At 55.4% G+C, this 24,251-nt stretch overlaps 1 protein-coding gene across 5 annotated transcripts in view; it reads left to right on the top strand.

Moving 5' to 3' along the window:
• PTPRF (protein tyrosine phosphatase receptor type F) overlaps positions 1–24,251 on the top strand; it is an 87,107-nt gene that overhangs the window by 2,063 nt on the left and 60,793 nt on the right. For 4 of the 5 annotated variants that reach the window (XM_046010956.1, XM_046010943.1, XM_046010949.1 and 1 more), the window contains exons 2-5: positions 5,303–5,379; positions 12,333–12,468; positions 20,900–21,045; positions 21,213–21,354. In XM_046010956.1, coding sequence (XP_045866912.1) covers positions 12,378–12,468; positions 20,900–21,045; positions 21,213–21,354 — 379 coding nt within the window. In that variant the 5' untranslated portion in view covers positions 5,303–5,379; positions 12,333–12,377. Of the gene's footprint in view, positions 1–5,302; positions 5,380–9,440; positions 9,490–12,332; positions 12,469–20,899; positions 21,046–21,212; positions 21,355–24,251 lie in introns of all 5 variants that reach the window. The other variant, XM_046010934.1, reaches the window with a different exon arrangement.

Genomic DNA, 24,251 nt, shown 5'->3' with positions numbered 1-24,251 from the left:
TCTCGCATACCCATGCTCTGCTCTGTGTGCTCGCTTGTGCCCACACAGCACCCCTTCGCACACACAGCCCGGGGAAGAGTGTGTGCACGCTCACAGTCTGGTCTAGCACACTCCCCTGCACACACTTTCTTGTACATTTTGGCTGGCTCAGTTTCCCCCTTATGATCTGAAATGTGTCTGCAGTTTTGTTTTTCTCTCCAGTTGTTCTTTCTCTTTCCTCTTTCTTTTCTTTAACAAGGAAATAGTTTTAATATTATTCCTTCCTTCCTCCTTGTCCTCCTGCAGCTCCTGGCCTCCCCTCTGTTCAGCCTTGTTCACACTGTGAGCATGGGGGTGGTGTCTGGGGCATTGATTTGGGGGCTGTTGAAGCAGTTGGAGGGGAATAGCTACAGTAAGAGTAGATGGGCTGGAAAGCTTTTCTGGAGAATTGGGTTGATATGCAGCAAAATGCTGGCCCTGGCAGTTTGTGATTTCTCCATTCTCTCCCATCAGCTCTGAATAGTAGGAGTTCAGTATGGGGGACCCAGGCCTCTTTGATGGAGACTGTGACACATGTCCTAGCGTCTCCACTTTCCAGCTTGTTCCTCCCTGGCACCTCAGTTTCATCCCCTGTGAAATGGGACAACTAATCTGACCCTGACCGGGTCCCCAGGCCATTGTGAGAATCCAAGGGACTGTGTGGCGGTACATAATCAGCAATGGCAGGCCCGCCTTGTGTGACTGACACTGTTGTGTGCTTGGGCCAAGCTTGCAGCTAGGGCCCTGCCCTTGAGAAGCTCATGGTCCCTGGGGGAACAGATTGCATCATGGGAATGCAGAGCAATTCACTAACCTCTTATTGATTGCCGACTGTGTGCCAGACACTGGGCTAGGCACTTTCAGCCAGGCTGCCCTGCTTCCTAGGGGACTAGCAGCTGTGCGGAAGAGGCAGCCCTCCCCTCAGGAGCTGCGGAGGTTGAGCTCAGCATCAGCTCATCTGAAGCAGCTGGGGTCCCGAGCTGACGTCACAAGGTTGGGGAAGCTGCCTCCATATGAGGCAAGGGAGAGGTTAAGGGTCAAAGTCAGATGAGTTCTAGAAGAGACTGAGAAGGGGCTATCTTAAGTGGGTTTTGAGGAATGAACAGGAGTTTTCCAGCTGGACAAAGAGCACTCCAGGCAGAGACTATAGTGTGAGTGAAGACTCAGAGGTGTTAAGGAATTCTAAGGTATAGCAGATCCCAGAGGGCCTTTAATGTCTTGTAAGTAGCTGTTAACTTTATTCTGAGAAACAGAAGGGAAATGCCGAAAACGTAGAGCTTGGGCTGGGGCTGTGGAATGTGCTAGGATCATACTGACATTTCCAGAAGAGGATTCCGTGGCCATGGGAAGTGGATGGACCCAGAATGCCCGGTGAGGAGGGTGCGGGTGAGAAGTGATGGTGGCTTGAATAGGGCAGTAGCATGGAGCCATCAAGAAGGCACATTTATCAGGACAGAATGATCTATTGGACGTGGAGGTAGAAGAGAGGAAGAGGTAGGGGTCCAGGTTCCTGAGAGTGACTGGGTGGGCCCTTTATGCCCCGCAGTGTCACTGAGCTGGGGATGGGGAGGAGAGGTAGGTTGGGGGGTGGGGGGAGATAATGAACTTGAGGTCAAAGTTGGACATGATGTCTTTGGCATGCTTGGGACATTTGAGTTCCTTTGCGGGCAGGGGAGACATCCAGGAGGGGGCTGGGTATGAGGCTCTGGAGTTTGGGAGAGAAACCTGGGCAGAGGAAGGGCAGAGAGGTCTCTCAGAGAGTGCTGAGCCGTGCTCGTCAGTCGCTAGTGCAGGCTATGGTTCCAGACCGCTGAGGCACCCCTCTGCTGACTAGCAGTGTGACCCCGAGCAAGTTGCTTAAGTCTCTGAGTCCGTTTTCTCCTTTGTCAGGTGGGGTATAAGACAGTTCCGAGCCCGGCGGAGTTGTGGTGAGGATTAAGGTTGGGTATGCCGGAGGTGTTTAGAACAGGGCCCGGCCTCTAGCGAGCCCGATAACTCAATGGTATTAGCAGGCAGTCCTTCTGGTAACCATCAGTGGGGGTGGTGCAGACCCACGCTCCTCAGACTCACGGGGTGAGGGCTGGCAAGGGGGTGCCTTTAAATCAATACCATGTTAAGGTGAGGGCACCCACTCTCCTAAAGTAGTTGCCATCCTGAAGTGAGGTTCGTGGGTTGGGGGAGCTCAACCAGGAGAGCGTCTGGCCCCCCAGCCGCCTGCCCTCGTTGTCATCTGTGGGAGCGAGTGTATTGCTCGGGTGTGTTTTGTCCTTCTGGTGGGCTGGAGTGAGACTGGAGGTCTCAGTGTGCTCCATCCCCTCTTTCCCCCTCCCCGCCCAGGCCCTGGGTGTCTGATGAGGTTGTGCCTCTGAGGTCCGGATGCGCAGGTCTCTACGTGTCTCTCACCTCCAGATCTGAGAACAGTGGTTTTGCTGCTCAGCAGTGTTTTGGCTGCTGCTTCTGGGGACCGTCTCCCGCGTAGCCGCAGGACCTGCCTGGGCGCTGCTCTAGAGGGGCCACGGCGTTTCTGATCCTGCTGCCAGGCAGGCCTCCAGGTGTGGCACATGCCCGAGAGCCCTCCTGGGGGCCAGCCGTGGGTGGGTGGCAAGGCCTCTTACCTGATCCTGATCGTTGCCTCCCACCTCCGCACTTCGGAGGCCTTTCTGGGGGCCAACCGGTGATTCCGACTTGGGTTCGGTACCAGATAGGCCCTTTCCGAGTAGCTCTCCAGTTGGCCTTCTGGGTGTATCTGTTGGTCCTGATTGTTCTGGGTTTGTCCCAGGAGAAGTATAGCGTGGTTGTGGGAGCTGCTGCAGGGGAATGTGAAGGGTGATTCGGATTGCCTGTCCAGGCTTTTTTGGGGCCCATTTGATCTTGGACTGGTGTGGTACCCGGTACTGTTCTGGCTGTTCCAGAATCCTGCCCTTGTGCTGTTCTGTGTACTTTAAGGTCTTTCCCAATGCAAAGTTTTATCTGTTCTCTGACCCACCCTCCTCTGGGCCATTTTGAACATTCACCTCTCCCAGGTGTGACTCCTGGTCAGTTTATGCCCATGCCCCTAGTGCCAACTGGCTTAGGGGACCTCCCCATTCCCTGCCTCAGACTCTGTCCCTCTGCCCCTGGTTCCCTGAGCAATGGAGGAGCCAGTAGCCCACATCTGGCAGCATGAGGCCCCGGCGGGCGTCCCCAGACAAACCGGCCTTTGAGTCTAGGACGTGGAAGCTGGTTTGTCTGGCCAGACCTGCCCAGCAGCCTATGTGCTGGGAGCAGTGGCCACGGGGAACGCTGTTGAAACTCAGTGGACCCAGGGAGGGAGGTGCACAGCCCTTCTGAGGGCCAGGGCTATTGGTTCGGGCAGGGGCAGGGGCAGGGGCCAGCGGCGGCCCAAGAGGGGGTGAGCTGCAGGGTCAGCCCAGGACAGTGGTGGGTTGGTGAGGCCTGTCGTGGTCCTTTATGATGGCCCTTCCATCCGTGAGGACATCCTCCGTGGTGGCAAAGGTGGTCAGTCTCAAGGGAGGAGGAGGCTGGCTGGGTGTTGGTGAGGGCACCCTCTGACCCCCGTCCCTGAGTGTCTGTTTTGGGAGGAGGCATGGTGCAATTGCTGTGTTCCAAGTGGGCCCCGTGGCACCAAGTCACTGAGCGGTGGCGAGGTGATGACAAGACTGTGTGGGTATGTCCCACCCCCCACCCCAACCTGGGCTGGCGCCCACGCTTCTGGAGGGAAGAGCCGGGCTGTGTGGCTGTGTGTGTGCCAATGGAGGAGGCATCCAGGGGCACACCTTCATTTTAAAAATTATAGAGAAGCAGAAAGTCAAAAATAAATATTGCTGCTGAAGCTTCTTTGAGGGCTGCGCGTATGCTGGTGTGGTTCTTCTGAGCTGGGGTATTCTCTGCGTTCATTCATGTGTTCATCCACTCATTCGGCATATCCTGGGGGAACACCTACTACGTGCCTGCTCTCTGCTGGGGGCCAGGGACACGGAACTGAGCCGGGCACACGCCCAGCTTATGGTCGTGACTCGGCCACCACTCAGCAATTGTATAAAAAAAAACAATTTGCGGGGCACCTGGGCGGCTCAGTCAGTTAAGCATCTGCCTAACTGGTCATGATCCTGAGGTCCTGGGATCGAAACCCATGTCAGGCTCCCTGCTTGGCGGGGTGCCTGCTTCTCCCTCTCCCTCTGCTGCTGCCCCAGCTTGTGTGCTCTCTGTTTCTCTTTCTCTCAAATAAATAAAATCTTTTTTTTTTTTTTAAGATTTTATTTATTTGACAGAGAGAGAGAGAGATCATAAGTAGGCAGAGAGGCAGGCAGAGGAGGGAGAAGCAGGCTCCCTGCTGAGCAGAGAGTCCGATGCAGGGCACGATACCAGGACCCTGAGATCATGACCTGAGCCAAAGGCAGAGGCCCAACCCACTGAGCCACCTGGGCACCCTTAAAATCTTTTTTATAAGTTAAAAAAAAAAAAAAAATTGGTGACATTTGTCGCCACTACTCCTAGGCAAAGTCCAAGCGTGTAGTCTGGGACACCACAGAAGGTCTCCCTGAGAAAGTGCCATTGGCTCTGCAATCCAAGGGGTGCTTGGCAGAGGCGTGTGGGCAGCGTGTTTCGGGCACTGACAGGGCTGGAGACTGCACAAAATGTTGAGGATCAGAAGAGGAGGTTCTTGGGGCGCCTGGGTGGCTCAGTGGATTAGGCCGCTGCCTTCGGCTCGGGTCATGATCTCAGGGTCCTGGGATCGAGTCCCGCATCGGGCTCTCTGCTCTGCGGGGAGCCTGCTTCCTCCTCTCTCTCTGCCTGCCTCTCTGCCTACTTGTGATCTCTCTCTCTGTCAAATAAATAAATAAATAATCTTTAAAAAAAAAAAAAAAAAAGAAGAGGAGGTTCTTGTGGTTGGCTGGCAGGCCAGAGCTGGGGGTGGGGCACAAAGGTGGGAGGGGCCTCTACTCTGCTGGAGGGGTCCTGAAGGGGTCTCACTGCGGGGGGGGGGGGTCGCTGGGGGGCTAGCTGCAGGGTTGGCAGGGGCTTAGTCTGCGTGTTGCTCGCAGCGTACTTGGGTACCTGGAAGAAAGCCCAGCACATAGTAGATGCTCAGGAGTCCTGAAAAGAGTGAGTGAGCGAGTAGAGACGATGGGCATTTTTACTGAATGGGGAATGTCCTGCATGAATAGTTTCAAAACCCATTTTTTTTCCCATAAACAGCAGATTTTGAATGTCTTTCTGTGTCACTATCTACTCTGCTGTGCTGACATTCTTGTTGTTTTCTCACGCTTTCCTCTCTCTCCAGGAAGGAGCGGAGACCCTGGTGCCCTCCCCTCAGTGCTGGTTGTCCAAGAGTGACTGACGTGAGCAAGCAGAGACCTGGTGAGTGTGCCCCAAAAGGTGGCAGGAGCCGGGGATGCAGAGGGGTCCCTTGGCCAGGCTGAGCGGCTGGGACTGTGATGCCGGCTGGCAGGGAGCCGTGGAAGAGTTGCCACTGGGCACACGGCACGGTCCGGGGTGCACACGGCTGAGGGATGCCGAAAGACCAGGGAGGTGGTGATAGAGGTGGAGAGAAGGGACGTGAGTGCCATTTGGGGACATGGAGGAGATGGGACATGGCGAAGGGCTGAATGTGGCACATGAGCGGGGAGGGGAGGTGTGAAGGGTGATGCCTGGGTTTCTGGCCAGAATGCTTGATGGAGGTGGGTGGGGAGTGATATCCAGCTCGTCAGCTGCTGTAGGTGTGAAATAGGCTTCTGGGTGACGTTCTGAGACTTACACTGGTATCTGTCTGTTTCTCCATTTGTTCCCATCAGCTGGAGGCTGTGGTAGAGAGAGCAAGGCACTCCCGAGATCTGGGCACTTCCTTCCCTGTGTCTTTCACTCCTCTCACTGCCTTTCTGTGGGAAGCACAGAGCCGGTGGGTTGGGGTTGGAGATAGAGTGTGGTGAGCCTTGGGTGTCCAGCTAAATAAAGATTCTAGACTTTTTCCTGTGGGTGGTACGGAGACATTGAAGGTCCGTGAGCGGAGAAGCATCAGCCGTGCATCCGTCTCTCCTCTTGCCCACCCATTCAGTCTTGAAACACTGTCCGTGCGTCTACTAAGGAATCAAGCAGTAGAATGCGCCAGAGGGCCATGATTGCCTTCACGTTCTTGCAAGCTGGGGTGGGGGCGGGTGGCATTGTTTGTGGGCAGGGTGGACGGGAGCAAGTTGAGGCAGGAAGCCCCCTAAAGAGGTCCACGCTCCTGGGGTCTCACTGGCATGTGGTGGTTGGAGCAGAGCAGTGCAGATTCTTTTTTTCTTTTTTTTGCTTTAAAGATTTATTTATTTATTTATTTGACAGAAAAAGACACAGTGAGAGAGGGAGCACAAGCAGGGGGAGTAGGAGAGGGAGAAGCAGTCTTCCCGCTGAGCAGGGGGCCCAATGTGGGGTGTGATCCCGGGACCCTAGGACCATGACCTGAACCGAAGGCAGGCACCTAACCGACTGAGCCACCCTGGTGCCCTGGGCAGTGCAGATTCTGACTTACTGTCCAGTCGGTTGTATGGGGAGAGGAAAAAGGAGAATTTGAGGAGGCCTGGCTGGCTTGGGGGACCAGGTCCGTGGTAGTGCTTGTCACTGAGATGGGGACCAGGGGGTGGGGATGGTTCTGGGGAGGATGAGTTCTGGTTGGGCAATTTTCCCTAAGCTCCTGGAAGGCCCAGCCCATGGCTGTCTTGTTCATCTCCCTGCCCCTTGGCTCAGGGCCCAGCAGGGCCCACTGAATAGTTCTGCTCGGTCAGCTGATGGGAGGGGTCATGAGAGATGGGTCCAGCCTAAGCAGAGAAAGGGAATGAGCATGTATTGGGGATCTGCTAGGGACCAGGTCCTATGGATGACGAAGTGGGCATTGGGATAAGGTGGAGGGTGCAGCAGGAAGGCTGTGTTACAGGTGGGAAAGGCCGGATGGGGAGGCATGTGTCCCTTCACCTGTCCATCCTCAGATGTTGGGTCTGACCTACCTGGGAGCCTATTCTCAGCAAAAAGGTGCCTGAGAGCAGAGTCCTCTGTCTTGTAGGGAGGCCACTTGCTGATGGCCTGTGTGAAGGGGTGTGGAAGATGTCCTATAAGTCCTGGCTTCCAGAGGGGGAGTGGGAGATGCTCTACGATCCTGAGGCCCGGGGACAATGGATAGAAGAGTTAAGCCAGGCTGGGATGTCTTTGGGTGGAGGGCCCAAGGTGCTCACTGGCTTCTGGACTAGGCCCTGGCCTACATCAGCAAAGAACCTTGCTGTCTATACCAAGGTTTTTCAGCCTCAATACTATCAACATTTTGGACCAGATAATCCTTCGTTGCGGGGGGCTGGCCTATTCCTGTAGGATATCTAGCAGCATGCCTTGTTTCTTCCTGCTAGTTGCCTGTAGCACTTGCCCCTCACCTCCAGTCTCGGTGGTAAAATATGTCTCCGCACGTTGCCCGTTAGTCACACGGGGGTTGGGGGGTGGCTACAGAATCACCCTGGATTGAGAACCCCCGTTCTGGGGTGCCTGGGTAGCTCAGTCATTTAGCTCAGGTCATGATCCCGGTATCCTGGGATCGAGCCCCACATTGGGCTCCCGGCTCAGCGGGGAGCCTGCTTCTCCCTCTCCCTGCCTCTTCCCCTGCTTGTGCTCTCTCTCTCTGCCAATAAATAAATAAAATCTTTAAAAGGAAAAGAATCCCTGGTCAACACCATCTCTTGCTGCCTTCACTAAACTAGGGAGGGTCACTCAGGGGCGATTCACAGGGATGGGTCATTCGAGCTGAGTTCTGAGGGGTAAGCACGTGGCTGGGGGCAGGAGAAGGGCGTTCCTCCCAGTAGGGGGATCGGCAGGTGCTAAGGCCTGGAGGTGCTGGGGAGCATTCACCCCAGGGAGGTTCTGCTGCCGGAGGGAGGGCGCCGGAGGGCTGGTGGCTTGGCAGAGCTATAACTGTAGGCAAGTGCCTCTGCTGGACCTCATGCCGCCTGGAGAGACTCTGACTCTCTCCTAAGTTCCCCCTCCATTCCCCAGGGAACCCAAGAAGCCCAGGGCTGTAAGAGGGTAGGGGGCCCCACTGTGGGAGGGTGGGCTGGCTGTTACAAGCTATGCTTACAGACTCTGGCCACCTGACCGGCTGAGGGAAGCTGCCTACTGCTGCCTGCCTCCTTCCCCAGGGCTGGGGTCGAGGCTGAGGCTGATTTATTCCCGTCATAATCCCGCGGTCGGTTTGGTGAGAGTTGGAAACATGTTGGTTTTCCTTCCCAAGTGTAACAAGGCCTGTTTCCGCCTCCGCGGCCGCTGCTGCAGTGCCACGCAGTGAACTGTCCAGGACATGACAAAAGGGCTCGGTTAGCTGCCCGTGGCTTTGAACGGGAGTGGCTCCCGGCTCTCCCTGCCCTCCCTGCCCTCGGGCTTCTCTTACCCAAGCATTGGTCTCTCCTCTCAGGGGCCGTGGGGACCCCTCCTCCTGTTGATGTCCATTTTGGGGCCCTAACCTCCAGGGAGCCAGGGTCCTGCTCTGGGGGTGGGGAGCCATAGGAACAGGTGGTATTTGGAGACTAATTAATATTTGTGAATAATAACACGTGCCCAAGGGAAACAAATCAATCTGTGTTTGCATATTCATGAAGAGGACTCAGAATGATCCCAGCTGTTCTCCAGCCAGGGATCCCCCACCGCCGCCACCACCGCCGTTTCTGGCGTAACATGGTCTCTCAGGGCTGGGGCGACCCATTGAGGCTGACAGGGGTGCTTAGGTCGGGCTGCCTGGAGGTGACATGGCCTCTGTGTTACATACGTTTCCAGGACATTCTTATTTGAGTCTTGTGGCTTGGTGTGGTTCCCGCCCCTTCCTTTTTCCTCAGAGCAGTGATTCGCAGGCTCTTTGATTTTGCAAACCAGTACACTTTTCCAGAAGTACTTGGGGCTCAGACACGGGAATGGTAGTTTTTTACTTGGCCAGGTAAGGATGTTATAGAAAATACTGCTATCTGCTACCAACCTTACTGCACACCAGAAAGGACATTTTAACACCAAAACACAATTTGAGAATAAAGGACAATTCTTCCCAAGAAAGGGCGTTTGCGAGCCTTTCACTGACGTAGCAAAGGAAGGATGTATCCAAACCACTCTGAATGTAGAAAAATCACACCCAGCTATATTCGTATAATGTCATATGGTATGGAGTTGTTTTCCTGCCCCAGTATGTCAGTTGGTAGGACCAATGGGCCACAGTGCATTTCAGAGACAAGCCTTAATGTCAAGAGCTCAGGCCTTGTTCTTGTCTCAGTTGTTAGAAACACAGACTCACCCAGCCATGCTGGGGGGAGTGGACACTTGGCTCTTAACACTGTCACACTGGATTCAGAGGGTGCTCGGCGACCCCAGCAGGGTTAGCGTCCGCCTCACCTCCCTGCTCCTCTCCCACCTTCTCCCCACAGGTGACCTGGAGCACTCTGGGGTGGAGACAGGGCCAAGGTCTAGACTAAGGTGAGGCCCAGGCATCCAGGACTCGGAGGAGGGGGCCCCGGGGCTGGGGGCAGGCTGTGTTTCCAGAGTTGGAGGCGGGCAGCAGCTCGCTCTCGCTAGGAGCTGGTGACCCGAGAACCCCTGGCTTAGACGGCAGTATGATTGCTGGAGCTGTCCCCCGAGAATGTGTCTTTGCCCGTGTGTTCCCGGTGTTTCCAGCCTCTGGGTAGCTGTGTCCCTTTGTCCACGGACCTCTGGGAGAAGCTCTTTGGAGAGGGAATGTCTTTGTTTTCAACTTCTCTACCTTTGTCTGTCCCGCTTTGTGTATCTGGGTAGTGTGCTAATATCCCCAACTTAGATGCACAGGGGGCCCTTGGAGTCCCCAAGTCAGTGTCACTTATCTTTCTCACACTGGGGAGGGGCTTATCAGGGGCCCCAGTTCTCCTGACACCCATGGCCAGAATCATATCCTAGACTGCACCACAGGACCTCTGTTCTGGAGTTAGGCCCCCTCAACGGCTGTCCTGGGGACTCCCACCCTACGATGTCTGTGTCGGGATTGGGGTATGCCCCATAATAATGTACTGGCAAGTTACACCTCTTTAATGTCTGTCAGGTAGCTCCACCCCCAGGATGTCTGCACCTTCTGTCTACTCTCCTGTGATGTCTGGATTGGACGGCCGTACCTCCACGATGTGCCTACCCAAGAGTTTAGGGATCTGATTCCTATAGCCAGACAGGGATACACTGCCATGAGACACGTGCTGGGGCATTCCATGCCCAGCTCGCCGGGCTGTGCCCTTGTGCCTCCATGATCTCCCTTCTTTGTACCGTTGTCACCTTTAGTTCATACCAGGGAGATCTGCCCCCATGCTGTGAGTTCCTGTGGCTTCCACCCCCATGGTGTCTGCCCCAGGGAGGGGGCTCCAAGCCTCTCCGTGAATATGCTATCGTTGCACACCGTGATACTGGGACTAGCCCCCTCTGCCCGGTCTTTGGTGCAACAACCCACCCCTGAGCTGTAAAACCATGGTGTCTGTTCCAGGGGCGACAGGATGACTGTGTCAGGGGGCTGCAGCCTGGCTAGTTTGCTGCTGAATGTCTGCCTTAGAACTTGAATTCCATGGCTTCACCTCAGCGCCGTGGCACCCAAGCTCAGTGGGACCTCCGTCCCAGACCGGCTGTACCAGACATCATGGTGGGGACCCCCTCACTCCACCAGAGGGGACCCCTCACAGCCACCAGAACTTTGTGATCCCTGAGGGGAACCCCAGCATGGTGTAAATGGAGCCAGATGCCCACTGTGCTCCTTCGGCTCTCTTGCCTTTGCTTCTTGGTTGCCGTCTAAGGCTTGTAGCCAGCTCTTGGGACAAAGGACATCTCCCGCACTTTGCCCTCTGTGCTCAGCCCCCGCCCCACTTCCCAGCCCTGCCTGTTTTGTCTTAGCACCTCTGCTTACCTACCGCCCTCCAGTCTTCTGACCTCTGACTGTCGCGGTTGAGACAAGAGTTTGAATTCCAGGCAGGAGCAGAGCCGTCTTTGAGCCCGGCCCCAGCACTTCCTTGCGAATCCTCCTACCACTGTGGGCCTGAGTCTAGGCTAGACTCTCCCCCCAGAGTCCCTGGGACCACTGCGGCGTGCCCGGGGGTGTTCGTCATCACCCCGGCCCCTCTGCATCCTGCTGTGCTCCCAGAGCATTATCAAGGGACTTCTCGTGTGCCAGCCGCCTGCCCAGAGTGAAGTGTGAGCAGAGCTGGTGCGAGCTGTTGTGGATTCCCTGAAGCCCCTTGTGGAGGGCATCATCAGGGCTGTGGAGTGACAGCGGTGTAGTTGGTGTGGTCGGTGTGCTGTGGCCGTGCTGAGGCTTCACACAGGTGCCTGGCAGACTGGGGAGGGCACACCTGCCGTAGGAGCCCTAGGAGCAAAGGCCTGGGAGGCGATCCACCCGTCCCAAACCCAGCCTTCCCTGTGCACAGGTGCCTGGCTCAGGCTGGCAGGTGGTTCTGAGCAAGCAGCTCCCGGAAGCTGGGAGGCCTGGGCCTAGGGCAGGGGCAGAGGAGGTGCGGGTAGAATCTGAGGGTCCAGCACCCCTATCCCTGGCCACACCAGGGCTTCCCTGGGTTTCCTCTTGGAGTGGGAAGATGCCATGGGAATTGGGTAGGATGAGGGTGGCCAGGCAGGGCAGCTACGACTTGTCAAGAGCATGTCCTGGCGAGCCTGGACGGGCTGTGGCTTTGGCTTCAAGCCTCTGATACCTGGATTCTGTCTGCTGCTAACAAGTCTGTGCTCTGGGGCCTGTCCTCAGCGTGCAGGGTCTGGCCCACTGCCTCCTTCCTCGCTGGGGGGGCAAGAAGAGACAGTGGGTTCCCCCGGCTGTATGGGTCTGCTACCTTCTCACTTCTCCCTGTCTCTGTCTTATTTTGTTTGGTCTGTATGTATCTGTGCCTTCCGACCCTGTTTCCCCGTCTCCTAATGGAGGCAGGTTGGAAACTCACAGTCTGGGACAGAACAGCCCTGTCCATCCTCTGGTCTCAGTGGCCCCCTGCCCTCCTACTCAGGTTCAGAGAATGACCTGAAGGCCTCTTGTGCTGTCTCCCTATGGTATGATTGTTGGGTTGTCCTTGGGGTCACTGAGGTGGGGGGATCCATGAGGAGCCTGGGTGGTCACAGGGCTATGTGGGTCTGGGTGGTCATCGCACAGTCCAAGGTCGAGGAGGGGGCTGTGTCTGTGGAACCGGGCTCTGGATGGTCAGTGAGGATGAGCGGGGTCTGGGTGGTGAGTGGGGGCTAGGAGGTGGCACAAGTGGGCAGTAGGGACCTCGCTAGATACCGGCTAACTGGCTGTACCCTTCTCTCCATCACAGGTTGATTGTCCTGGGCTGTGGCCAGCCCTGGTGCTGGGGCCCTGGATGGCCCCTGAGCCAGCTCCAGGGAAGACGATGGTGCCCCTTGTGCCCGCGCTTGTGATGCTTGGCTTGGTAGCAGGTGCCCATGGTGACAGTAAGTCTGACCCATCAAGCTGTGCGTTCCTCCTAGCAACATCCTAGGATGGGGAATAGGGGCAGCTACTACAGGAAGCAGGATCCTTAGACCACCCCCCTAGACCCCCTACTGTTAGAGAACCTCCCTCAAGAAGTACTCCAGCACCATGCTTCCTAGGAACGGCCTATGGAATGCCTGCATGTCCCTTAAGACACTCTAGGGTGGGGCATGGCTAAGTGTGACCCCGCTTTATGGAACGGGGGTGAGACATGTCCAGGATTCATGTGGTCATCGGGTGACGTGCTTAGGCGTGTACTGTGTCTGCCACTGCAGATCTGTCCAGAAGACGCAGTGTGAGCTGTGTCAGAGTTGAGTGGGAATGGGAGGGGCGGCACGCAAGCGATGTGCACAGGTGTGTGAATGGGACACCGCTGGAGTCCACAGGTCCAGGGAGTGATCAGAAGCCCGAGCCCCCGTAGCCCTTTCCCTGGGCCAGACCCTTGGGGTTCAGATGTGGGGACACTGAGCCCCTCCTTCCCCTTCCCCACCACCTTCCAGGCCAAGGGGCAGGAGTCCCTTTCCTCCAGCCTCTTGACCTAGGGAATGGGGGGAAGATTGCACCTGGTCAGCAGAAAGCTGGGCTCTGTGTGTGTGTGGAAATGAGATTGTCCCCTGCCCAAATCCAACTCCGAACTTTCATCCCTTTCCTGCTGCCCTTCCCCCTGCCTGGCACTATGAGACTGGCCGCAGCCCGCCCCGTCACCATGGTTACCACTGCTTGGTTACTGGTGGGAGGCGGAGCACAGGGCAGATTTAGCCAATCTGCACACGGACTGGGAGGGGTGAGGTCGGAGCCAAGGTCCCTGGGGGAAGGGGCTGTTCCCAGCCTGTCCGGAGCCCAGAGGTGGCCAAGCGCCAACCTGGGGGTCAGCCGGCCATAGGGCTTCCCTCACCCCCCAACTCCCAAGTATCTGGGCACTGATCTCTCTCCTTGCCCCACCCAGGAGGTCTTTTCTTCTAACGGCTCATTAATTATTCAGGACCAGATCCTGGAGAGGGGTGGTACCAGGGCACCCCGCCCTTTGTCCTCTGAGGCTGGGCCCTGGTGGGGCTAGTAGGGCCTGGGAAGGGGAGCCTGTTCCCCCTGGGGGTTGGGGGAGGGGGCAGTGAAGGGCAGTGGGAGTTCTGAGGTGCAGGCCCACGTCGGAGTGGGGGTGATCTCTAGGCCTGGCTGGGGCTGCTGAGGATGAGGAGAGCTTGCACCCACATGGGCAGGTTGGGGTGGAAGTCACTGGGTGTGGCTCTGACGTTGGCAGGGAGGCAAAGGCTTGTCAACACTCAGGTGTGGTCAGTCGCCCTTGGACACTGAAGTACTGTCCTTGCTCCCCGACCTCACCCTGGACAGTCTCCTGGCCTTTGGACAGGAGGTCGAGGGCCAAGGGAGGAGCGCCCAGCTGGCCTTGCAGACAGCACATCCTGGGAGACTAACTGCTTTCCCTTCTTGCTGCAGACCGAACGTGCCCTGACGCGTCCCCTCGTCCCCCCAGACCTGTTCCTCTTTCTGTGTTCACTCTCCTGGCAAAGGCATCACCACCCGCCCCACCCCACCCCCCCACCCCCTCCACCGAGTCAGAACCCCGGGGCCTCCTCCCTGTCTCATCCCCTATGTCCAATCCATCACCAGCTTCTGTTCCTCACTTCTAAACATCTTTGGAATGCATCCCCCTTCCTCTCCACTGCCTTCACCCAAGCCACCTTCGGCTCTTTGGGTTTTTACACGTAGATGCCTCCCCATGGCTTCCCTGCCTCAGTTCCCCCATAAGCCATTCTTCTTTCCAGAGTGAGAGTCTGGTTGAAAACGAAAGCCTAAGTAGCCCCTCAGTTTAAAATCCCTCACTCTCCTCCCCTGTTGCCTCCAGGATCAAGCTTAGGGGTCTCAGTGCTTCTCGAGGCCCTGCATTTTCCAGCCTCTGCCAGCCTCATCCTTCACCCTGCACCCCACCCCGCGCCCTGCCATGCTGACTTCTCTGTTGCCCATGCACTCCCCAGGCCCCTGTTCCTTCTGATGCCTCTGCTTGGAATACTCTTCCCTGACCAGTTCCTGTACATTCTCCAGCAGTCTGGGTCACGGGCCACTTGGGGGGCAGAGCAGAACAATATTTGGAGCAGAGTCCCAGAACCTCTGTGCTGGTCGCCTGAGACCTAGAACCCAAAGCCCAGGGTCTGGAAGGTAGGAACCAGGTGGAGATGCTGAAGTAGGGTGAGTGGGGCTCTGTTCCCAGGCCAAGAGCCACGGGAGAGTGGCCTGGGCTGGGAGCTGTGGGGACCTGGCCCCTGTTTTACAGACCTCCCTATGCCATGTATGCTTTTGGAGCTGAACCTTCCCACCGTGGCCAGGCTTAGGGGCTTGGGAGCCTTCTAGGCGGGGGTGACTGGGCAAACGTGGACGGAGCTGCCGCAAAAGGTAGGGCAGGCGCCCCCAGAGAATTGACAACCGGAGCAGTGAAGCGCGGAGCGGACAAATGTGTTTCCATAGACCTCTTAACGAGACAAATGAATGGGAGCCCTGGCCTCTGAAGGGAGCGGAGGGAAGGGGGGCGGAGAAGCAGCTGCCAGGAGTTAGCCCAGAGGCCCCGGCGTTGCTGCCGAGTCAGCGCCGTTGGAGACCGAGGCACGCCGGGCTTGGGCAGTTCCCCGAGCGCAGGGCTTTGTGGTTTCTCAGGGAAGCGGCTTATGGGGCTAGAGGCAGTCCTGAGCAGGAAGAGGTTTCTCTACTGCCCTAACGTGTGAGTCAGGTGCCAGGGGGCCGCACGGGCCTGTCTTTGGACCCCGCAGTGCACGGTACTCCGGCCTGTGCTCTGTTGGGGGGCAGCACTGCACAGAGGTCATGACCTAAGCCCCTGGTGGGGGCACTAGGAGGCTTCCTGGAAGAAGGGAACCCTAAAGGGTGACTGGACGTTTGCTAATGGGGGGTGGTGCTTAATGGGGTGAGAGGTTGGGGTTGGGGACAGGAACGGCCCTGGGTTTCTCCATGGAGCTCAGGAGAGAGCTACAGGGTGAAAACCTTTTGTCCCCAGACAGTGTGGGACAGAGGCAGGGATGCATCACAGGTGATCAGCTTTGAGCGGGGTCCCTGGTTATAGCCCAGGGACTTGGAATCCTAAGAGCACAGAGCAGGATGCCCCACCGTGGGTGAGGTGAGGGTAGGGTGGGGGGCAAGGACCCATGTAGCTGAGGGGGTGTGTGTCCTGTCAGCCCTGCCAGCCTTGTGGTAGGCAGGGCCACCAGGTGGATAGGGCCTGCTGGCCTGCCTAGACTCTGCCCTCTGTGGCACTTCCGCAGATTGCTTGCTCTCTCTAGGCCTGTTTCCCTGTTGCACAATGAGAGTAATCATTCCTACCTGGAAAGGTTAACTGAGGTCCCATGTTCAAGGCACCTGGTACCTGGTGTGTGGTCTCTCGATCCAAGGCCATGACCCAGGGCTCCCTGTGTGTCCCCTGGGAACCCAGGGCTGTCTCTGAGCAGGATCCCCTCTGGAGAGCGCCAGGAGCAGTCATAGGAGCCAGAGTTAATGAGTCCCCAGCTCATTAGATGGTTCAGGGCCTGGTAACTCCACCTCCAGGAGCTCCCTCCCCTGCCTCGCTGTCCCTCACTCCCTTGTGGTTGTGTGTCTGCTCTCTGCTTCCGTGTACACCCATGTGCACGTGTGTATATGTACTCCACAGGGGAGGCACGAGATAGCAGTCCGTCTCCCGGTGGAGGAGCCTCCAAGGGGGCCCACTTTGGGTGACTGAGCACCCCTCAACCAGAGGCATGCCCACCCTTTCCCCAAGCTAGCCTGCTGGTTTCGTTTATGAGGCCACTCATTCCCGCTGTGCATGGGCTCAATGGCCTGCTTGCACAGAGAGTGTCCCCAGGCATACTCTGGGAGCTGCTGCCCAAAGAGCTGTGTGGCCGCCCAACCTCCATGCAGTGAGGAAGGGGTCAGGAGGGGTACAGAAAGTCAGAAGTTCTTCAGACCCTCTCTGAACACCAGCTGGGAGTCAGCAGGAGGCCGAATGGTCAGGTAGCCTGACGTTGATGGCATGCCAGTGGCAGTCATCAGTCAATGTAACTGTGCTCAGTGCTGGAATGGGAACCCCGCTGGACACAGGGCAGGCTCCCACAGGGGGTGGGGTACAGGAGAGGGGCAGGGCACACAAAGGCAAGGAGATGCCCATTGGCCTGGCCTGTCCGGGCAAGTCCCCCAGGGCTGAGCTGTGTGCCAGGCACAGTACTTGGCTCATGGTAGGTGTTCGGTTGGGAAAGAGTCAAGAAAGGTGAGCCTGGAGAGGTTAGCAGCTACGCGTGTGGGGACGGCAGCAGGGAGACCACAGTCAGCACAGATTGTAGCTGGGGAGAGACCTGGTCAGATGTGTGCTCCCCAGAAGTTGGCCTGGTGAACCAAAGGGGCAAGGGCTCAGCAGGGCTTTGGGACAAGGACAAGCTGGGTTTTGGCTGCAGGGCGGGTGAGGAGACCCTGGGTGGGAGTAGGGGTGGGTTTGGGAAACTGAGACTGGAGGGAGGGGAAGGGTCTGCCCCCTGGGCACCAGGCTTGGGAGGGGCTGCCAGTCTGGCCTGTGGGTGGGCTGGGCGGGGCTCTGGCTCCTCTCCAGCCTCCAAGGGGGTTCTGCCTCCTCAGTGGCCCCAGGCCTTGGGCCCCGTCCAGCCTTCATACAGTGCTCAGGCCTTTTCCCTTCTCCCTGCTCTCTCCTCTCTTGTGACGGGGACCTGGCTCTCCTCCCCAGCTTCTGGCTCTTTGTTTGGCAGGGAGGCCCCGCCTGGGAGGCCCCGCCCCCAGGCGCTCTCTCCCGGCCATTCTGGTTCAGCAGGTTCCAGCCTCTGGTTTCTGCACGTCCAGGCAAGAGCTGAAGAGGGTTTGGTTTCTACCCTGCGCTGCTTTCCCTGGTAGAATGGGCATCCCCCTGGTGTGGAAGGGACTGCAGTCTTCGTCCTCCTTGAGCATTCCCTTGTCGGGTCACTCCTTCATTTGTTCCACACCCTTGTGTGCCAGGAGCTGGGTCAGGCACCTGGGACAAGGCAGGAAGCAAAGCAGGCATGGTGTCCGTTCTGCCCTTGGGTATTGTTCTAGGTGGGGAAGCAGCTGTGAGCCACATACTAGCCCCAAACATAGGAAAAGTAATAACCTCACACACGTACTATGTAATAAGCTAGAGCAGTGCTCTGACGGAGGCAGAGGGAGTGACCAGAGAGCTTCAAACCAGGAACTGAGCTAATGGAGCAGGAGACAATGACAGGGAGACCAAGGAAGGTTTTCTGAGGAAATGATGCTTAAGTTGGGAACCGGAAGGCAAGGAGGATGTCTAAGAGGTTTGTAACAGCAGGAACAGCTTATGCAAAGGCCCTGAAGCCCCAGGGAACATTGTTTATCCAGGGAATGGGAAGCCAGGGCTGGGGGGGCGGGGACATGATGGACAGTGGCTGGGGTCAGACCTGGCAGGGCTCTGTCCACCATGAAAAGACTTGAAATTTTGGGGGTTTTTTGTTTTTTTTTTGTTTTGTTTTGTTTTTTGTTTTTAAAGATTTTATTTATTTATTTGACAGACAGAGATCACAGATCACAAAGAAGCAGGCAGAGAGAGAGAAAGAGGAGGAAGCAGGCTCCCTGCTGAGCAGAGAGCCTGATGCGGGGCTCGATCCCAGAACCTGGGATCATGACCCGAGCCGAAGGCAGAGGCTTAACCCACTGAGCCTCCCAGGTGCCCTGAAATTTTGTTTTGATAGCAGTGGGAGACCCTCCCAGGGTTTTAATCAGGAGTGAGGCAGTTCACTCTGACTGCTGAATGGAGACTAGACTGGAGGGGGCTAGACTAGGACAGGGATACAGCTTGTTGGGCTGGTGGAGTGTCCGGTCAAGGGAAGGTGGTATCTGGACTAAGGGGATGGCATTGCAGGATGAGATCCACGAAGCTGCTGGTGTGTAGGTCCTCAAGTGTGGGGGAGGGTTGCAGGGGAGGGTTGCACAGGGCGTGGGGGTGGTGCACGCCCATGGAGCCTGAGTGGGCAGAGTCCTATGTGAGAGGACCCATCTGAAAGGACCAGTAAACAGGGACAGGTTCTGCAGAACACCATAGAATGGGAGAGTCTGGAGCCTCCTTCAGAGTGCAGAGGAAGTGTGAAGCAAACTGAAGTTTCTAGAACCTCTGTTATCCGCAGGCCACTCTGGCTCCCACCAAGGCTGCCCCTGGCTTTTCTGGCCCAGCTGCCTCCTGCCCTCTGTTCCAAGGGCAGTCAGGTGGGGCTGAGTTTCCGTCCTCCATGGAGCCTTGGGTGCTAATGCTAGAAGATGAGCTTAGGATTTGGAAAAGCAGTCACACCCTAGCACCACCCCACGTCACTGTGACTTGTCCGTTACTTAGCCTTCTGAGCCACTGGCTCTCCATCTCTCAGTCAAAGATGCTGAGACAACCCACGTTGTTGTTTCTAGACTAATGATATGAATGAGAGTGCACAGACCCTTGGGTCACTAGCACCATTTTGCAGATGAGAAAATGGAGGCTCAGAGATGAAGAGTGACTTGCTTAAAAATTACATAAAACCCTCCCTGGGCCCTGGGGTGCTCAGTAAGATGGCTCCCTTCCTGCTCTCTGTACCTGCAGCTGTAACTGTTGACCCGGTGGTCCCCCAACCCCCCCACTCCTCAGGGACTGCGACCGGCTCTTTCTGCTGGACCCTGGGTCGGCACCCTCTCCCTCTCTGCTGCCTCCTTCCCATCGGCACGTAAAGGTTGTCCCTCATGTCTTAGGAAACCAAAAAAGAAACCAAGATGTAAACCTCCGTTGGCCCCTCATCCCCTCTAGGCACCGTCTTTTCTGTACCTTCCTGTTGTAGCCAATGTCCTGTACACGGTCCCTGCACTCTTCGCTCCCCTTCCTCACTTCGCACTCACTCCTCCACCTTCTTTGGTCCGCTCCCCACAGCATGCCACACACCCTGCCACAAAGCCCCTCTCTTCTGCCCTAGGTGTCTTGGAGTCTTACAGGCTTGAAGTCAAGTCTCAGATATGCCCCTCACTGGCTGGGTGACTGTGGGCAAGTGACTTGACTTCTCTGAGCCCGTAAACTGGAAATAACAATAGCGAAGGACTAAATGAGATGAAGTTCTTGGTGCAGAATGGGTGCTTAGGGAGAGAGTGTCATCATGGCACACACACCTATTTCTGTGCCAGGGATGGGGTCAGGTCGGGCCGGGGCTCATCGGCACTGAGCAGGTGGTCTGAAAGGTCATTTCTCACGGTATTAGCCTTCCTCGAGCTGTTCATTGGCCTGATTAATAGGAAATGGATCCTCTGTCAGGATTAACGAGGCATTCCTATGTCTTAATGAAAGCAGGTTTCTCTGGTCTTGTGACCCTGGGAGTGGGGCTCACAGGGACAGGTGTGCCCATTCAGACCTGGTGGGCATACAGAGGTGATGTGGGCAGGGCGGTACAGTGTCTGGGGCCCTGCCTCCTTCCCCTCCCCCGCCTCCCGGTGGCCACCTTGGGGGAGATGTACAGGCCAGCTGTATCAGAAGGCAATAGCCAAGCCAGTGGGGGCGGGTGTGGGTGCAGATTTACAGGAAAGCATTCACCTGGGAAGACGTCCAGAGACACTTAAGAGGTGGAATGTCTAGGCCTTTCGGGACTGCTGGTATGTGGGGGCCGAGAGAGAGGAGGAGTCACGGTTTCTGGCTTGAGCTGTGGGGTAGATGGAGGTACCGTCACCCAGAAGGAGAGCAGTGGGGGAGGGACAAGTCTGAGAGAGACGCTGGGGCTCTTCCAGGCAGCTCTCTGCATGCCTTTGTCCTGGAGCTTGGAATTGATGGGGGGATGGAAGACAGAGTGTAGCCATTAAAGCCTGGACTCTAGACTCAGAACTCCTGGGTTCAAATCTCAGCTCTGCCACAAACCAGCAGTGTCATGTTGGATAAATCCCTTAACCTCTCTCTGCCTGGATTTTCTCCTTTATAAGCAGATGTAATTATAGCCCCCACTTCATACGCTACAGCTCTTTGAATAGTGCCTGGCACGTAGTAAACACTTTATAAGGGTCAGGTGTCGCTATGAGTATTTTCTTTCTCTCTCCTTCTTTCTCTCTCTCTTCTTTTTTAAAGATTTACTTATTTATTTTAGAAAGAGAGCAAGAGGGGGAAGGGGGAGAGAGAGAGAGAGAGAGAATATCTCAGACTCCTTGCTGAGTGCAGAGCTCAATGAGGGGCTCGATTTCACAACCCTGAGATCATGACCTGAGCCGAAACCAAGAGTCAGACACTTGACCGACTGAGCCACCTGGCTGCCCTTAATATTTTCTTTATAGATCTCCTTGCCACCACTTCCCCCCCATGACTGTGGAGTGTTGGCCGTCTCTGTAGGACTGTACCGTGGTGACTTGGTGTCTCCATTTCTCCAGGCAAACCTGTCTTCATTAAGGTCCCTGAGGACCAGACTGGGCTGTCAGGAGGAGTGGCCTCCTTCGTGTGCCAAGCCACAGGGGAGCCCAAGCCACGCATCACATGGATGAAGAAGGGAAAGAAAGTCAGCTCCCAGCGTTTTGAGGTATAGCCTTGGGTGGGAAGGGGCAGGCGGGGCTCATGATCTGCCTGTTCTCTTCCAGGGCCTGGCCCTACATTCCCTCTCCTCCATCTCTCTGCTCGGGGGCCTTTTGGAGGTGGGAGGATGTCTGAGCTGGAGCAGGCTGTGACCCTGTGTCTGTCCTCTGGCAGGTCATCGAGTTTGATGATGGGGCAGGGTCTGTGCTGCGGATCCAGCCATTGCGGGTGCAACGGGACGAAGCCATCTACGAGTGCACAGCCACCAACAGTCTGGGAGAGATCAACACTAGTGCCAAACTCTCAGTTCTCGAAGGTACGTGCTGGGGAGCCACGTGGCATGGTGGGTGGGTAGAGTGGTGTGTGGGAGGAGCGGGTCAGCCAGCCCTCACCCTGCCATGAGCTGGCGTGTGTTTGGCAGAAAGGAGAGCTGGCCATCTTGGCGTCGGCAAAGGTCAGATGTGGACGGGGATGGTCGTCGGCTGCGGCAGAATTGTCTAGCGTGCGCCTGGTATCTCTGTATCCTCCTACGGAGCCGTGCCATTGCTCCAGTAGGGTCTGAGGTCTGACTTGAAGTGTGGGGCTGCAGTTGTCTGTCATTTGAGTTACGTGGCTCGTGGCCGTGGATGTCATTTTTCTGTGGAGCCTGGCAGGGGGCTTCAGAGAGGTGTGTTCCCTGTAGACCTTAGGAACAAGGGCCCCAGGCTGGGGACTAGGACTCTGTGGATTTTAGTGTCTTCTCACCTGGCTCCTGCCTTCATTCACAAATACTCCCTAATGCTGCTGTGAAGTCCAGAGGGCCACCTGACCTGGGCCCTGCCCTTGTGATAGTCTCCAGTAAGTTTTATGGGGGGCAGCTACGGGAGCACAGAGGAGAGGAAACTGTTGTCTGAGCTGAGCCCGGGGGGTAAATGGGAGTCGGGATTGGGGCCTTTGCAGCACGTGCCAAGGCCCAGAAGCCAGAGAGAAGGGAGCTTTCAGGGAACTCAGTTGTTCAGTTCGGCTTGCGGGGAGTAGATGGAGTTTGAAGGCACAGAGAGAAGGAGGGGCGATCTGGAGAGGCTGGAGGGCAGATCACACAGGCCAGGGTTGAGAAATGAACACTTTCCTGGGGGCACAGGAAACAGTGGGATGGGGAGTGACACACTCAGCCCCCAGCCACAATGGAGTCATCAGCCTGAGTATGTCTGTGTGTATTTTCAAAACATAGCTTTGATTGTTGTCTTTAAAAAAAAAAAAAAATTGGGGGCTCCTGGGTGGCTCAGTAGGTTAAAGCCTCTGCCTTCAGCTCAGGTCATGATCCCAGGGTCCCGGGATCGAGCCCCATATCGGGCTCTCTGCTCCACGGGGAGCCTGCTTCCTCCTCTCTCTCTGCCTGCCTCTCTGCCTACTTGTGATTTCTCTCTGTCAAGTAAATAAAATATTAAAAAATAATAATAATAAAAATAAAAATAAATTGTAGTAACAATACCTGTTCATTGTTGAAGATTTGAGAAGTATAAAATAGCACATAGGAAAAAGTAAAAATCACCTGTTATCCTGCCTCTACCAGTGACACTTGGTTATTTCCTTAGGGTCCATTTTCTGGGCAGGCATTGTGTATGTAGACCCTTGAACAGCATGGGGGTTAGGTGTGCTGAACTCCCCCCCCCCCCCCCCCCCCCCGCACACCCCTCACTGCCAAGCTCTGGAGAATCTGCATATGACTTTTGACTCTCCCAAAACTTAACTACCAATAGCCTGCTATCTACTGGAAGCCTTACCAATAACATGAAGTCAGTCAGGATTGCCTGGATGGCTCCGTCATTTAAGCATCTGCCTTTGGCTCAGATCATGATCTCCCGTTCCTGGGGAGGAGCCCCATGTTGGCCTACCTACTCAGCAGGGAGTCTGCTTCTCCCTTTGCCTCTGCCGTTGCTCATGCTTCCTCTCCCCGTGCTCAAATAATATAAAATCTTCGATTAAGACATCTCTCATGTATGTATTATACACTGTATTCTTATGTTAAAGTAAGCTAGAGAAAAGAAGATCTTACTAAGAAAATCATGGAAAGGGGCACCGGGGTGGCTCAGTGGGTTAAGCCTCTGCCTTCGGCTCGGGTCATGATCCCGGGGTCCTGGGATTGAGCCCCGCATTGGGCTCTCTGCTTGGCGGGGAGCCTGCTTCCTCCTCTCTGCCTGCCTCTCTGCCTACTTGTGATCTCTCTCTCTGTCAAATAAATAAATAAAACCTTTAAAAAAAAAAGAAAGAAAACGAAAATCATGGGGGAAAAAAAAAAAAGAAAATCATGGGAGAGACACCTGGCTGGCTCAGTCAGGAGAATATCTGACTTTTGACCTTGGGGTTGTGAGTTCAAGCTCCATGTTGTGTGTAGAGATTACTAAAAAAAAAAAAAAAAAATGAAAAAATCATGAGAGGCCATACATTAGTATACTACTATACTGTATTTATCAGGAAAAGTCCACATATAAATGAACCTGTGCAGTTCAAACCCGTGTTGTTCAAGGGTCCGTTGTATAAGAAAAATGGGATCACGTCCTGCCCAATGATCTGTAGACTGCTTTTTTTTCCCCCTAAGATTTTGTTTTTAAGTAATCTCTGTACCCAGTAGGAGGCTCGAACTCACAACCCCGAGATCAAGAGTTGCGTGCATGCTCCACCGACCGAGCCAGCTGGGTGCCCCTCATTTGTAGACTGCTTTTCAAGATAACATATCAGGAACATTTTCCTCACCATTAAGTATTCTATATCATTATTTTTATTGGCTGTAGGTATCACGCAAGGTGCCTTCATTTATTTAGCCATTCCTTTATTGTCAGACACATACGTTGTTCCCATTTTCTTGCTCTTATAAATAAAGTGCTATGCCCTTTCTTGCAGATAAGATGTGATCACCTTCCTGATTATTTCCTTATTCTAGATTCATGGAAGTGGAATTGCTGGATCAAAGGACACATGAATTTTTAAGCCTTTCAGTATTTCCAGAAGATTGTGTCAGTTTACACTCCCACCAAGCAGGGCACAAGAGGGCCTCTTTTCTGCACATCCTCACCAGCAGTGGGAATTATCATTAAAAAAAAAAATCTTTGCCAAGTTAATAGGCAAAAAATGGCATCTCAATTTAATTTGCATTTCTTTGATTACAAGAGCAGTTGAACATCTTTTCACATTGGCCATTTTTACGCTATGGCTTTACGTGTTCGCGGGCATCTG

The sequence above is a fragment of the Meles meles genome, chromosome 1, assembly GCF_922984935.1.
Source record: "Meles meles chromosome 1, mMelMel3.1 paternal haplotype, whole genome shotgun sequence".
Taxonomy (NCBI): Eukaryota; Metazoa; Chordata; class Mammalia; order Carnivora; family Mustelidae; genus Meles; species Meles meles.
Note: the sequence above shows the minus strand (reverse complement) of the source record. Positions and strands in the feature narration are given on the sequence as shown.